The following is a 15813-nucleotide window of genomic DNA, read 5'->3' on the forward strand; positions in this document are numbered from 1 at the left end:
ATATTAGCCATCCCTCGCAGTCAGCAGCAATCCGATCGCATCACGTCTGTGCAGTTACGTCGTCACTGGGGTGACCCAGTGCCACTCTCTGTTAAGATGCGCCATCGTCGTTTAGAGTGGCTTGGTCATGTGGCTCGGATGTCGGAGGACCGTGTCCCATTGCAGCTGTTGTTTGGTCGTTTGTTGGCTGCGCGCCCCTTCTGCGGTCCCAGGCGTAGGTGGAGAGACGTTGTGGCTACTGACACGAAGTCCATTCCAAACTGGTTTGATTGCGCACAAGACCGGTCAGCTTGGCGAGAGCAGGTTCTGGTTTTTCAGCCTCCTCGGGCAGTAGAGAAATCCGTACTCTGCTCATCTTGCAACCGGGCTTTCTCTCGTCCTCAAGACAAGGCACGGCACAAGTGTTTGGCTGAGCGCCAACTTCCCGTCCACCAACAGCGTGGTTCAGCACAGTGCGTCAGTTGCTGCCGATGGTTCCGTAGTAAGGGTGGGCTTGCAGTTCATCGCTGCCAGCCTGCACTCCCTGAACATGCAGATACGGCATTGACGGCGTCTCTCGCTAGTTGCTGCTTCCAGCATTGTCAACGCTGCAATCGCTGCTTCAAGTCCCGGGCTGGTTTTAACCGCCATAAACCGTGGAAAACGTCTTGCTGCAGCCGATAGGGAATCACTGCCGCTGATCTGCATGCATTGCCCGAAACGTTTCCGACGACAGCAAGATTTGACGAGGCACCAGAAGTCCTGCCAATGACGGTGCACTCCAAACTCTGGCCCCCTCCGGGGGTGACATTGCCCAATGGGCAGTCATGCTATAGTAGTAGTAGTGTGTGTGTGTGTGTGTGTGTGTGTGTGTGCATGTGCATTTATGTTTTATTTTTACAATGATCACAGCTTACATGCATATTATACGTATACATGTACAGGCAAACGTTTTTTAGAACACGGAGGCTCCACTGCATGCATGCAGCATTATGATCAGTCACCACCACTACACAAAAGCTGCACAGGCGAAGACAAAAAAAATGCATACATGTAGTGGGCCCAGGGCATAGTACAGTCATGTACTAGTGGTAGTGTCTACTATTAATATTTTAGTACTAATCTTGTAATCTTAGTACTAGTGATCGTGAGGCTTTTTGCCCTCAATCCCATGGCCTCATGCTCAGCCGACCCGACCCGAGGTCTGGACGGGACATGAAACGCACCAAAAAGAAAGAAGAAGAAAGATGAAAGGAGTGACAGGTACATGATACGAAATGTTTGGAGCATGTTTGTGTGTTACTGCTGGTCCTTTCCGGTATCCCAGCATTTAAAGGGGAAGTTAAGGCAAAAATTAAAATTTCACCAGTTGTAGTCTTCGGGGTGCTGAGTCGAATGATCGTGGTCCGAGGAAGCTGAAACGCTCCCTTCCTACTTGAATCCCAATCGAACTCGCGCACTTCCACCGAAACTGGGTGACTGCGCCCTACGAGATGGGGATTTGTATGCAAAATGTCACTAAAAGCGCCATTTCGTTCTTATAAAAGCACGGATGACCGCGATTGGCCCATATGTTGTAGTCTTTTGGACGCTGAGTCGACTGGTTTTGGTCCGAAAAGGCTGCGATGCAGCGTTCGCCCCTAATTCCCAATCGAACATGGTTGAACAAGCGGTCACGTGCTCCTGCGTACACCAGTCACCTGGTCACCGTGCCTGCAGGGTACAACTTACAGCCTGTTTTGACCTTTTTTGGGTGCAGTCCTGTCACTCGAGTTGAACCTTGGTGTGAAAGTTGTCGCCTGCTGGCGTGGTGACCAGGTGATTTTGGCACCCAGGAGCACGTGACCGCTTCTTCAACCATGTTCGATTGGGAATAAAGGTGGAACGCTGCATCGCAGCCTTTTCGGACCAAAACCAGTCGACTCAGCGTCCAAAGGACTACAACATATGGGCCAATCGCGGTCATCCGTGCTTTTATAAGAACGAAATGGCGCTTTTAGTGACATTTTGCATACAAATCCCCATCTCGTAGGGCGCAGTCACCCAGTTTCGGTGGAAGTGCGCGAGTTCGATTGGGATTCAAGTAGGAAGGGAGCGTCTCAGCTTTCTCGGACCAAGACCATTCGACTCAGCACCCCGAAGACTACAACTGGTGAAATTTTAATTTTTGCCTTAACTTCCCCTTTAAATTTTTTGATTTACCCAGTCCGCCATTCATGATGCACCGTGCGATTATTATTATGATGCATGCATTTGGGGCCAGGACTCCCAGCCTGAGTCCCAGGAGTCGACTACAGTCTACATGTACATCATAGTTATAGTACATGGTCACCATACATGTAGTCGCAATCAAAACACGAATTAAAATCAGTCAACTGTCAACTTCGGCAGGAAGCGTGCTATGTGCTCAACCAGCAAAATACATGTAATTACTACAAGAATATAATCATGCAGTCGCTAGAACTACCCTCCACTCGTACTCGTACTCCGACTCCGCGGTTCGGTCTTCCGTTCCGCCATTGCCGAGCCACCGTGCTCACAGGCTCAGCAGAGACTTCTGTGTGTGTTGTGAAAATGGACCCACCACAAAGATGACTTTTTCTTTGCTACGACTCGTACGACTGAGTACGAGCGCGTTGAAATAATTTTAATTTCACAAAGTTTCGGTGTACTTTTATTTTCGGTACTTTCGGTGCCTTTTGCCCTCATACTCGAGTCATAGTCGACTAGTCATACCCAAAATATTGAGCACCTAAAATTTCTGAAAATAATAGTGTACATGTAACTACAATTAGTACAATTATTGTATTTGTACTGTTTTGTGGAACACTTGGGAAAAAACTGTACTGGCACATCATGGGTAGATCTACGTACTCTAGACACACGAATAAAACTGAGCGTAGACAGGTACACACGAACTGACTGACACTTGACAGTCTGTACACGCACTGTGACGTCTGTACATGATGTAGTACAATCATGTACGGCGATTATTTTGCCCTAGCGCCTACTGCATGCATCCCCTGCAAGCATGCAAAGGCTGCATGCATGCAGCCCTACAGACACTGAGACAGTCTACACTACTGACTGTGTGTGTTGTACACTTACACAATACAGTACTAAAACACGCACACACGCACACACACACACATCATACCGGTATCTATCTACACAGCTATCTGGCTAGACAGATCACAGACCAGTCTCCCAAAATCATGTGACTAGTACATGTATACAGTAGTCTACACTCTACACATGTACACAGACCACAGTCCGTCCAGCGTCCACTGGTCTGTCCAGCGTCAGTGGCGCGGAGCTGGTGCTGCTAGGTCAGCCGAGACTTCACGTCTTCACTTCACTTCAGTCTTCACGTCTTTAGAACGGACAGGCGCATGTTCAGTGGCCAGTGGCAGTGCTGCTTGCTTCGGCAGAGTTTGAAACCACTCAAGTCGTGAGTACAAGTAGATCATAGACATACATAATCATTGCCATTGGAGTCAGACTCATACTCATAGTCATAGGCAAAGTCTGTTCAGAGAATAGACTGATATGATACTGTCGTTTTCTATGTGATCGCATTTTCAGGATTCTGAGTTCGTCCTGTTCGCAGCGAGAGGTAGATACTGCTGAACAACTTCCTCCCTGGCCGTCGAGTGTCCATGCTGGTGTGTTTCTCAACTAAAGCATCGGTTGTTGGTCCGAAAACGATATCGTTGGCCCCTTGGCCAACCCATTTATTGTTTTAGTGTTGAGCTGACGAGAAGGGATTCGCTAGTGAATGACCGCTTTCTGACCTTGTGGGAATTTATTGAAAGGAGCCCTCGCTCAGCTGGCTGAAGATGGCATCGTCTGCTACGTTATTTGCCCTAGTCATTCTCTCGCTATGCATGAGAAGCGTGTTTGGTGAGTTCAGCGCCTAAATTTTTGGCTAGTTTTCTCTATTATTGGTTCTCTTCCGCCAAATGGGGAAGCAGCGGTTGTTGGTGTACTGGCATTCCAGAAATCCATGTCTCTTTCCCGTTCAACTGACCCGATTTGCTCTAACAGGCCAGCCGGACTGCTCCTCTGCTCTAACCTGTGATGAGTGTGTTCAGCGGCACCTTACGTGTGGCTGGTGTACTACTTTGGTGAGTACTGACCAGATGCAGAATTATTAGTTTGTGTAAAGTGTAGTTCGTTGTTGCTTCTTTCCACTGCATCGACAAGTCCGGCCCACGTCGATCTAGGTGCCAGAGATAAAGTACAAGTCCGTGAAGACTGTATAATTTGAATTCTCTCCTTCGCTGCCAGTTTCTATGATTTTGCTAGTGATGTGACAATTTGGTCACTGGTGATAATGATCATGGACAATTCTGGAGAAACCAAGATATCCGGAACGTCGTCCTGTTCTGTAGCTACTATGTTGGTCTTGTTGGGCAGGGCAAGCAAGCACAGACCTACAGATGAATGTCTGTGTTTGTATATATCTTGAAACAAGCCTGAGCTTGTACATCAGGATCATGTGACTATCCTGAAAAGTCACTGTCGTTGTAAAACATGGCTTGGCGAATTGAGGGCTGATCACCTGTGTTACGGAGAGGACCAAGCCCCAGGAAGTGTGCTGCTGATTAGTAAAGAAAGAAGTACGTGCGTACCATCTATACTAGGCTATGGTAGAGTAATATATCGGCTACAGTGATCAATTTTGCGTATGTAGTGATCGCGTATAGTGATACTCGTGTATTGAACTGAAGTAGATTGCCTGCAAATTCATTACATGTTGTCAAAATTACATAATTTTTGCATCAGTTAAAGTTAATGTTGTGATTTGAAATGGGTGTGAGAGGTTTCGTAGAGAGAAAAGAACTGCATCCATGGCGCATAAACTGAGTCACAGTACAGTACAAATTTAATACTAATAATTCGGATTTGGTGTAAGTCAAAGGGCCCTGCTTATGTCGAACATTTTACCTGCACCGATTTCCGGCGTCCGTACAAATGAGTTTGATAATTCGAAGTAGGTACGAACAGCAATACTCGTATGTCGAAGTGCTTTGCGAGCCCGGACGATACGTTCTGCGCAGCGATTTTACCACTGATAAGTCTAAGTCCATGACATTCTAATTCAAACCGGCTAGTGCGTGTGCCTTTACCGTACCTGCTACCTCGCTGACATCAGTTCTCAGGAGAGTGAAAGTTGCCGTCGGTACAAATCTGCAGCCCTGCGATCGATCATCTTTGCCGCTGTCGTGTTCCTCTCACGAACATTTTGACGAGGTGTGGCGCTCGAAAAGGAAATATTCGACCCTCGATCCACCCGTCGCAGTCCTCAAAACATAAAGAATGGAAGGATAAGCCTAGTGACCTGAACTTGACTGGGCCTGGGCTGCCGGAGCAGGGGAAGAAAATAAATACATTTGGAACTCACGCTCACCACACATAGACGACCATAATGAAATGTCCTTGCATGATGTGCAGTGTTCTCAGAGCTGCCGTTTGACAAACGTATTGGGTTCAACATACTGTTTTGGATAGTGAGAAGTTATTCATAATTCAAGGAATGGAAAAGGGAGATATGCACTGTACAGGTAGACTCCCTCTAATTCGAATACGGTATAATTCGAACATTCCGTGTATTTCGAACTTTTTCCTCGTACCGATCCTGTGCAAGTCGCTTCAAGTCAAAATTGAATGCGTGATTCGAAGTACGAAAAGTGCACAGACTGGATAATTCGAACTCAGTCTTCGTGTAGGAGAGCAGTTTATAGTACAGTGACTATGTCTTTCGAACGCTTATTTCGAAGTGAGATTGAGTTGCTATAATTGTAATTCGAAGTTCATTCTTTTCTCCTTCTCTAGCCAAGAGTAGCTCAAAAATCGATCCTTGGTCCCCGCCAGGATCGACAATAGCGTTCAAGAACCCCACCTTTTCTCGAAATTTGATTCAAGCCCGTGCGAGGCAAAGTGCAAAGATTTGATTGAAGACGACTTCTTCCAGGTGGTTGACTCCTTTCGCAGATCTAAGTGGTCTTTCTTGTCGCGCCAGCTTGTGCGCAGAGATGTTTGCGAACAACAACACTAGTGACTCGCAGTCCCACACTTGCAAAATTGCCAGAAGCCTACCAAGCAAACTTCACAAGCAAACAAGCAAGAGACATGGCCAAAAAGACGTGGCAGGAAAAGATAACACGGCATGAGCATTGGTTGAACAGTTTGGGTGACGCCGTAACATTGGGTCTCATCTGTTGGTTTACTTGTGTTTGGTCTGTGTCTTATGTTTTATGGCAGAATCAAGTCGGAGGGACCAGGTGCTTGCCTGTTGTGGAGCATGGCGTAGCAAGTATCTGTAACATGTCATTTATTGTTAGCCCAGAAAGCCAAGTGGTATGTCCCCTTGTTTCTACTGTATTCATATACACACTGGATGTACATTGCTTCCGTTTTAATATTTGCATAGGAAAACTTCAGTATAACGTGCGCTTGGGTGCTATGTGGCTAGCTGTGTGGGGGAAAACGACCTTTGGGAAGGTTTTGTCGAAACGTCAGTTGGCACAGGCTCTCATGTCCATGCCCGCACCTACAGTGCTTCTCAATGAAATCCGGTCGCGCGGGAGTCAAGTTTGCGTCTTGCACCATTTCGCAGCCCAGTGTTCGCAGGTCTAGGGCTGCGCAACACTGAGCCGGAACATACTTGAGTGACTCGAACGGATTTCATTGAGCAGTACTGTACCTGCTCACGTGCACGCACACACACACATGTGGCCTGCGTGCACAGCAGCACAGCGCGCACAAACACACAAGCTCACACAAAGCATGCATGCCGATTGACAAATTGCGTCCAGGCCGCTATGATTTCTTTTTGACTTTTGAAAGCTACTCAAAGAATATGTTCAGTGAAGCGGTCTACATTTTAAATTCACTAGTGTATGATAATAGACCAGTTCCGAGAACGCAACGGACTATAGTCGGGCCAACCTTTCAGCATCACTTACCGTCAGCAATTAGCACACCACCCACCGATGCTGGACACACATGCGGCTCCATAGAGGGTGAATGAACGGCAACCGAGGCCAACATCCAGCCCATCGAGGCCACACAGGACTCCTGCCCACCGAGGGCTAAATCCTACTGCCCGTCGATGGCCAGGGAATGTCCACCGAGGCCAACAACCTACCCGCCTTTGGATAAATCCAGCTGTCCACTGTTGACCAATCACATTCTGCCCGTTAGGGGCAAACGAACGCCCATCACCGCCAGCAACCCGCCAACTGAGGGCTCACACAACTGCCTGGCATCAGGCGTCACGCCACACACATTTAAAAGAATGGCCAAACAGAAATGAAATGAAAAACCAGAGGGTGTGAATATTTGTTGTCAACCACCGCACCACAACTGCGCTCTCCAGCCGACCTCGACACATGGCTACAGCACACCATCAGCAAAGCGACACATCCGTTGGTACTCAATTCCTTCATACAGCTGTTTCGAGTATAAAACTCTCGTCAGTGAAGGTAGATACTGTAGTGTAGCGTATAAAAGCATGACCCGTATGGAGGCATGACTCGAATAGAAGCCGATTTTTCGAAGCGCGCCGTGACACAGAAGCATGGTTTGAATACTAGTAGAAACATATACTTGCACACTACATGCGTGACAATGTGCACTGTGCAGTGTAGATTGAAGGTGTTCACGTAGAAAGAATGTTTTGAATAGAAGCATAACTCGAGTACCGTATTATTTCTGTTACAAGCGCGGTCTCTTGTAAAAGCCCAGTCTCTATTATAAGCGCATTCCAAAAGGGCTTCGAAGATATACAAGCGTAGTCTCCAATATTATCGCAGGGCATAATGGAGAACTGTATGGATAATGTCCATGCATGTTCGACGTCACGCAGTATCACATAAACACATGCTGTGGTAAAAGTCTGTGACCCCCGAGATCTAAAGCTCAGACTCAGTGTACCAGGAAGCACAAAACCGTAGTCCTGGTACCTGCTGGGAAACTTTGTGCTACAGTCGTCCCTCTCAAATCCGGTACTTGTTTATCCAGCACCCTTGCAAACCAGCACACTTTCTGGCAAAACGGATTTTTTCAGTTCATTTTCTACGCTTTAATCCGGCACTTGAATTCCGCCTCCAGCAGCGATTTTCTGCAACAAATCACTCAAACTGTACATAATAATTAATTTGATTTTCTAATACAGCAGTTGTACATCGCATACCGTACCGGTGCCAATATCCTATGCCAGTGCATAGGATATTCCCGAGTGTATGTTATATATGGCATGTTATAGACATGCATTCTGCTGCTGCTGCTGCTGCTGCTGCTACAGCAGCTACTGCCGTGGCTGTAGTTACAGCCCCTCTCGTTGTCAGGAAATGTTTGCTTGTGCTACTCTTCATCCAGTTGAATTCTTATTATGACTTTGTATGTTATAATTATTTTCTTGAGCTCCAGTTTTCCCCCTTCATTATAACTCAAGCGCAGTTTAGCGTGTATTGGCTTGTGATTTCCTTTCTTCTGTTTGCTTTGGCATTTTATCGCTCCACAGGTACCCTCGGTCTCAGGTGCTCCCATATTTGTGCAATTGTTGATTTTGCTCCTGAATTGTCCTCGCTGTTGCTTTGCTACCGTCCTCCTCCTTCCTCCACCCTTTTTCTTAAAGGGGAACTGTCACCAAAAAAATTCTTTGTCTTATCTTGTAGTTCTTTGGCTCCTGATCACGATGGTGTTATTCATTTTTCTCTGCGATGACTGGAAGTGGGTGAAAACTTGAAAAGAAGGTCCCCAAAATTGTCCCCAAGTACCGAGTGACGTCACGCCGGACTTGACCACGCGTACATTCATCGTTAAAAACGAAGTCCAGCCCGTGTGCTGGTCGATCGAGCCAACTGTTCGATGTACGGTGCACGCTTGCCTTCTGAACTCGGACACTGATGTGTACGTTGTACACAATGAGAACGCCAGAAAGGGACAAAACAAACAAAAGTCGATAGCAGTTTGTCGCACTGGTACTTCCTCCACGAAGCTCCAGCTCTTTGTTTTATTTGTGATTACGAAGGAGTAGAAGGATGTTTGTTTGCTGTTAGTGTGACACACATACCTCGTACTTGAAAATTTTGTCGTATCGAAGGTGGCGGTGTTGCCCACCTGGCTCTGAAATGAAAGACGTCGGAGTTTGTCATCTGCATCTTCAGCAACGTCGCCAGATGAATCGCCTTCATGTAGCTACATTGCGTTCCTTTGGGGCTTGGGTTGGTGTTATCGCTGGCCAGAGGAGTACTGTTTTCTGCGTACGCACTCATCATCGTGTTGTTCGTCACGAAAAGTTCAAAACAACGACGTACTTTCGTGCTCACAAAATAAAACTTATATCCTCGCGGAAGAAGTCAAAAAGGTGAAAGCTCGGCTGCTTTTTATTTTGATTTGGCTGTGTAGCTGCACGTGGGTCTCTGCCTCCTTGGCATTCTCCTTCGGTACGACGTACCCATCTGTGTTAGAGTTCAAAAGGCACACGTGCACCGTACATCGGAACAGCTAGCTCGATCGACCAGCAAATGGGCTGAACTTCGTTTTTGACGACAAATGTACGCGTGGAGGTCAAGTCCGGCGTGACGTCACTCGGTACTTCGGGACAATTTTGGGCACCTTCTTTTCAAGTTTTCACCCACTTCCAGTCATCGCAGAGAAAACGGATGACACCATCGTGATCAGGAGCCAATGAACTACAAGATAAGACAAAGAATTCAAATAAAAATATACATACATACATTCCACAAACTTGTGACAAAGTACTTGGATTGACACAGAAAATCCCTACATTTTGACGTACGACACAAACATGTAGGTGAGCCGGGTTGGAGGGCAGGATTTGATAATCCAGCACCCTTGTTTATCCAGCAGAAAATGCCGTTGCAAAAGGTGCCGGATTAGAGAGGGACGACTGTACTGATATAATGAAAAATAATAGGCAATGTACATGTACCAGGTGGTTGAAAAAATTATAAGCCCAGTCTCTAGTAGAAGCCCAGTCTCTAATATAACCCGGGGTATGGAGAACCGAGTTTCAGCAGCTCTACTGTTTTTTGTTGTTGTCTTTACTCACACCTTGCAACGTAAGAGAAAAAGAACATTTCAAGCTTGTCCATGCAAGCACAGTAAGCATGTGCATGCACTGGCCATCCTGGTCCTGGATAGTTTGTTACATCATTCGTAAGTGAGTGTAGCTTCTCGTTTTCCTCCCTGTGTCTGCCAACGAGATGCACTGCTTATTTTTCGTGTTACCCTCATTCATTTTCTTTCTGTTGTCACAGCGGCTTAGCCAACCTTCTAGTACTCCTACTCCAGCTACCGGTATTTCACAAGTGGACTTAAGAACCGACAGAGTCCAGAACATTTCTATCGATCTTCGACCAGGTAAGTACTAATTACCCCTAGAACGAGGTCTGTCTCGTTGTGCAGGAGACGGCCAATCAGTGACGTTCCCGCCAAGGGCCTTATCAGAGTTTAAAATCCGCTCAATCGTAATTTTACTACTCTTTGATGACGCGCCGAGGGCCTTGGATTAGTTTAAAGCCCACTGAATACTGTAGAATGCGTAATTTTAGGGTGCGTTCTTATATTCTCTAGCTTCTAGAAGAAGAAAAAAAGAGAAGTCGAAGAAACTGGGATTATTCAAGAACGGGTCTCGAAGAATTCGGAGATATTTTGCACATGTCAAGCAAAATGAAGCGCTAAAGAGGCCGCGATCTTGAGTGATGAATGTAATATGCACGTGTGCATATGCGAAAAGGGAAATGCGTACACTCATGATAAACACGTGGCGTTTTTAGTCGTAGTTCGCATGCGCTGATCCCAAACCGCGGGAATCTCCAAGTTTCAACCACCTCTGAAGCTTGGAGAGCTTTGGAGAGCCTCCTCAGGCGCGTGCACGGTATGAGTTTTTTGGTGTCTGGAAACCACCTTTTTTCGGCAATCTTGCCAAAGGAAAAGCGTGCCTACTGGATTGGTTATCCTGCATACGCGTCGATCGACGGGCAGTTTACAGTACAGTGACTATGTCCTTATTTCAAAGTGAGAGAGAGTTGCTTTGCATGCAGTTCAAAATACATTATTCTCTCTTTCTTCAGTGGAGAGTAGCCACAGAGAGATCGATCTCTAGCTCTGGTTCGCTCCTGGATTGGCGATGACGTTCAAGAAATCCGTTTTGCCTCGAAATTTGAGTCAAGCACGCACGGTGCAAGTCAGTTCAAGGATATGATTGACAATATCTCCTTCCAAACTGTTGACTCAAATGAAGATGACAGCCTTTCGTTCTCGCTCATGTGCGCAGCAGAGATGTTCGTCAAAAACGTTGTCGACTGGAAGACGTAAAAATGTGTGTCCATGATACACTTGAGCTGCTTCAGAACGAAGCGCTGCTCCGGCCGCGTCTCAAGGACGCAGGGCTTCGCTTTTCTCCCGCGAGCTTCCATCGAAGCAAGGTCCATAACTCTTTATTGAAATCATGTGGAACATTGCCAATACATGCCGAAACTTCGTCATAAGAACAGAAAGAAAGATATGTCGAATGTAAGCAGTGTTTTGATGAAACAAACATGCCTGCATGGAGTGGACTAGTGAAGTACCATAGACATAGTGTTATACTTATAAGTTATAGACTGTAGTGTATACATGTAGCCTGGGCGGCTAGGCCTATCAAACTTTTACGGGTTCAATATGACAAACATGTATATGACCACATTTACTTTTGCACCCCCTTTGCAAATACTGTTTGAAGTGCTGGTATGTAAAAGGTAACCCGTACCCGTTTTATCCTGCTACCGGTTATGCATGTACCAATATTTCCATGTAACATCGTCCCCTCCCTCCATTCCTCATTACTCTTATTTCTGTCCTTTCTACCCCTGTACCTGGTGCCCTCTCAGACGCGTTTGTGCCGGCATGATCTGATGATAGGAGTCGAACGAGCCCCGCATCTCATCAGCACCAGTGTTCATTGGTGCCCTGCGCCCCTGACCTTGAGTCCCCCCCCCCCCCCCCTCTAGCCCTCGCCGTTATCTCCGACAGGATGTTCGGGGGATGCGCATGTGCACAAATACATAGTTATACAGCGGGTCTCCAGGAAAAAATTTACCCACTCTAGAAACCCCCCTTTCAAGACTCGGTACACGCCACTGCTCCTAAAAGTCGGAGAGGATATAAGAACAGCTCTCGAACTTTTCGGAGAGTCTCCAACTTTTCCGAGAGGATTTATGAACGCACCCTTAGCGACGTAAAAACTAGGGGTGAAACGGTTACCCTTTGAGGTTACAAACGGGTACGTGGCTTAACGGGCGGGCTATCGGGTACCCTTTAGCAGCCAATAGTAACAGTTGCTATACAATAGCCTTTCGCATTTCGTGCCAGGAGGACATGCGATGTCATGCAATTCACAGCAAATGCACTACATCGCGACAACCGCAGCACGCCCACTTACTGCGCTACATGCAAAACAGTCCAAATTGTCATATGTAGCAGGATCAAACCAGCAACAACACATTCAAACTGTACATCGAACTGTACGACTGTACAAGCCAGCTAATTATAACGTACCATACTGTCGTACACGACTAACGGGTACTCGTTTGCTAACGGATCAGCAGCTAAACAGACGGGTACCCGGGTTACCCGGATCACCCCTTTCACCCCTAGTAAAAACCCTAGCGAATTTAGCGATCGACTCATTTTCGCTCAAGTTTCAAGTCGCTAATCCGTTGAGACATTAGTAGTGCACTGGTGATCCGTGAGTAAAATCGCTGCAAATCGCTAAGATTAAACGTCGCTAACCGGTTGACAATGGGAAAACGCTAAAATTAATAGTCGCTAAAAATACCCGTTCTACAGTATACTCTAAACAGGTGCGTACAACATCCTGTACGCATTATAGTACAGTGCAGATAATGAACTCTGCTTATAATGTACGATGTACTACCAAGAGTACATAACCCCCTTAAGAGTGTGCAACTGCCTGCACAACCTCTATGCAGTGCTGCGACGGCAGAACTTCACGTCACGTGACATGGTTCAAAAGGTTACACTGGCAAACAGTGCAAAGTGACCACAAGAGAGTTGTACCCAAAGCTGGGCTGCGTTCAACCCTGTATCAGTCATGCACAGAGTGCTAACAGTGTGTACGGGTTGGATTAGATTTGGATTGGATTGGTTTATTTAATGTCGAATAACAAACAGGCGGTGTTGCCTTATTACATGAGATCGACTACAGGCGCACAAAATTGTAAGGAAAAGATTAAAAGAAAAATAGTGTAGGGTTCATCACGTGATGTGAAGTTCTGCCGTCGCAGACCCTATAGCTGGAGTTGCACACTCTTGGGGGTTATGTACTCTTAAGCTACGCATTTCAAAAGTGCTAGTTTGTACGTGAAGTGTGTGGGTTACAGTGAGGGCTACGTCCCACCCACCTGTGTGGGTTCACAAGAAGTGCGAGTTACGAAGTCTGAAGAAAATGTTGAACGGTCTCAGCTGGGATGACGACTACACCATAGCTCAGTGGTTAGAGCGTCGCTGGCTACAAGCGAAGGTCCCTGGTTCCAGTCCTGGTGGTGGCAGTCAATTGTTTTCTTCAGACTTTTCCCGTTTGTGTCTTTTTCCTCAAACCAGTGAACATTTCAGAAGTGTTTACGGTTTTTGCCTCCCGTACTCTTTCATCTGTACGATTTTCCTTTGTCAACAGCTGGCGGAACCCTATAAAACCGAAGATCAAAGCCATAGGTATCGAAAAGCCCCTAAATAGCTCCACAAGCTATGAATAAGAATGAAGTCGAGAAGTAGTACCAGACTTCCAAGAAAACATAACTTGCACATACAAAATGTGGCCTCGTTGTGAGTTATCGGCATCCTTCTAAATGTTATGGATTTCATATACAAAATGCACTGGCCGGTGAAGGGTTACCAATCTGGTTTTTTTCCCTCGTATGCGCTCCAGGTGCTGCCGTTACGTTTGATGTCCAGATCCGAAGACAGAACAACTTTCCCGTCGATATCTACTATTTGCTGGATACCACCTCAACATTTAGCAGAAATCGTGTTAATCTGCTCGCTAACGGAGCGAATATCTGTGAGTAGATGTATATGTGTCAGGATTTAGCCGGGGTAAAACCAAAGAAGTTGAACGTGGTACATGTACTACAGATGTAGATTGGCTATACAACTTGTTTAAAGGGGAAGTTAAGGCAAAAATTAAAATTTCACCAGTTGTAGTCTTCGGGGTGCTGAGTCGAATGGTCGTGGTCCGAGGAAGCTGAGACGCTCCCTTCCTACTTGAATCCCAATCGAACTCGCGTACTTCCACCGAAACTGGGTGACTGCGCCCTACTAGATGGGGATTTGTATGCAAAATGTCACTAAAAGCGCCATTTCGTTCTTATAAAAGCACGGATGACCGCGATTGGCCCATATGTTGTAGTCTTTTGGACGCTGAGTCGACTGGTTTTGGTCCGAAAAGGCTGCGATGCGGCGTTCCTCCTTTATTCCCAATCGAACATGGTTGAAGAAGCGGTCACGTGCTCCTGCGTACACCAGTCACCTGGTCACCGTGCCTGCAGGGTACAACTTACTAGCCTGTTTGACCTTTTTTGGGTGCAGTCCTGTCACTCGAGTTGAACTCGAGTTGAACCTTGGTGTGAAAGTTGTCACCTGCTGGCGTGGTGACCAGGTGATTTGGGCACGCAGGACCACGTGACCGCTTCTTCAACCATGTTCGATTGGGAATAAAGGAGGAACGCTGCATCGCAGCCTTTTCGGACCAAAACCAGTCGACGCAGCGTCCAAAAGACTACAACATATGGGCCAATCGCGGTCATCCGTGCTTTTATAAGAACGAAATGGCGCTTTTAGTGACATTTTGCATACAAATCCCCATCTAGTAGGACGCAGTCACCCAGTTTCGGTGGAAGTGCGCGAGTTCGATTGGGATTCAAGTAGGAAGGGAGCGTCTCAGCTTCCTCGGACCACGACCATTCGACTCAGCACCCCGAAGACTACAACTGGTGAAATTTTAATTTTTGCCTTAACTTCCCCTTTAACGAGGATGCAGCAATATCATGAGAAAACTGTTGAATCTTTGAATAAGTAAATGAAAACCTGTTCAGTTTGAGCAGGTTAGTTATGGCTCTGGCTCCCACAAAGGTGTTAACCTTATCCGGACATGCACTAGAGAAGTGTTGGGACATGCACTCGGGAAGTATTGGAACTCGTTCTGTCACTCTTGAATACATACTACATAGTGTATTTTAGGCAAGTGGAGAAGCCCTTCTTGACACTAGGGCTGAAACGATCGTGGATGTAATCAATTACGATCGTTGGCAAGTAGTGTCAGGAATTTGTGCAAAATTACTCTATTTCCACAAGCTATATCTTCATAATACGAAAAATCTGTGAAAGCAAGAGTACATAACCCCCCCCCCCCCCAAGAGTGTGCAACTCCCACGTACCCTGCTGTCCCAACAGAATTTCAAGTTGACGTCACTATTTATGATGCAATGCTCTTATGCGTGCTGAAGTGCGTTGGTCATTGGTATGTGGGTGTGGGTGTGGGTGTGAAGGCATGGGTACCAGTGTCGGCTCGAGGGCCGGGTCAGCGGGGCCAGCGACCCGGTTGTGGGTGCTTGGTCCCGTTTGAAAAAGGTGACACCGGCTCACTTGTAACCTGGTTGGTAGTATGCATGTCGAGTACTTACTTTGCTTCAAAGTATACTTCAAGCCGTGCACACGCTGACAGGCTGCAGGCGCACGTGGACGGAGTGCCTAGTACACTTTGTTCATACACGCATATCAGGGAGTCGTAAACTATTTACG

At 46.7% G+C, this 15813-nt stretch overlaps 1 protein-coding gene across 2 annotated transcripts in view; it reads left to right on the forward strand.

Moving 5' to 3' along the window:
- The first annotated feature begins 3299 nt into the window (after positions 1 to 3299).
- Positions 3300 to 15813, forward strand: part of LOC135805114 (integrin beta-1-A-like) — an 84247-nt gene continuing 71733 nt past the window's right edge. The window contains exons 1-6 of one of the 2 annotated variants that reach the window (XM_065319114.1): positions 3300 to 3430; positions 3565 to 3882; positions 4027 to 4106; positions 6247 to 6342; positions 10272 to 10374; positions 13943 to 14074. In XM_065319114.1, the coding sequence (XP_065175186.1) occupies positions 3819 to 3882; positions 4027 to 4106; positions 6247 to 6342; positions 10272 to 10374; positions 13943 to 14074 (475 nt within the window). In that variant the 5' untranslated portion in view covers positions 3300 to 3430; positions 3565 to 3818. The remainder of the gene's footprint in view (positions 3431 to 3564; positions 3883 to 4026; positions 4107 to 6246; positions 6343 to 10271; positions 10375 to 13942; positions 14075 to 15813) is intronic. The other variant, XM_065319113.1, reaches the window with a different exon arrangement.

This window comes from Sycon ciliatum, chromosome 1 (assembly GCF_964019385.1).
Source record: "Sycon ciliatum chromosome 1, ocSycCili1.1, whole genome shotgun sequence".
NCBI lineage: Eukaryota > Metazoa > Porifera > Calcarea > Leucosolenida > Sycettidae > Sycon > Sycon ciliatum.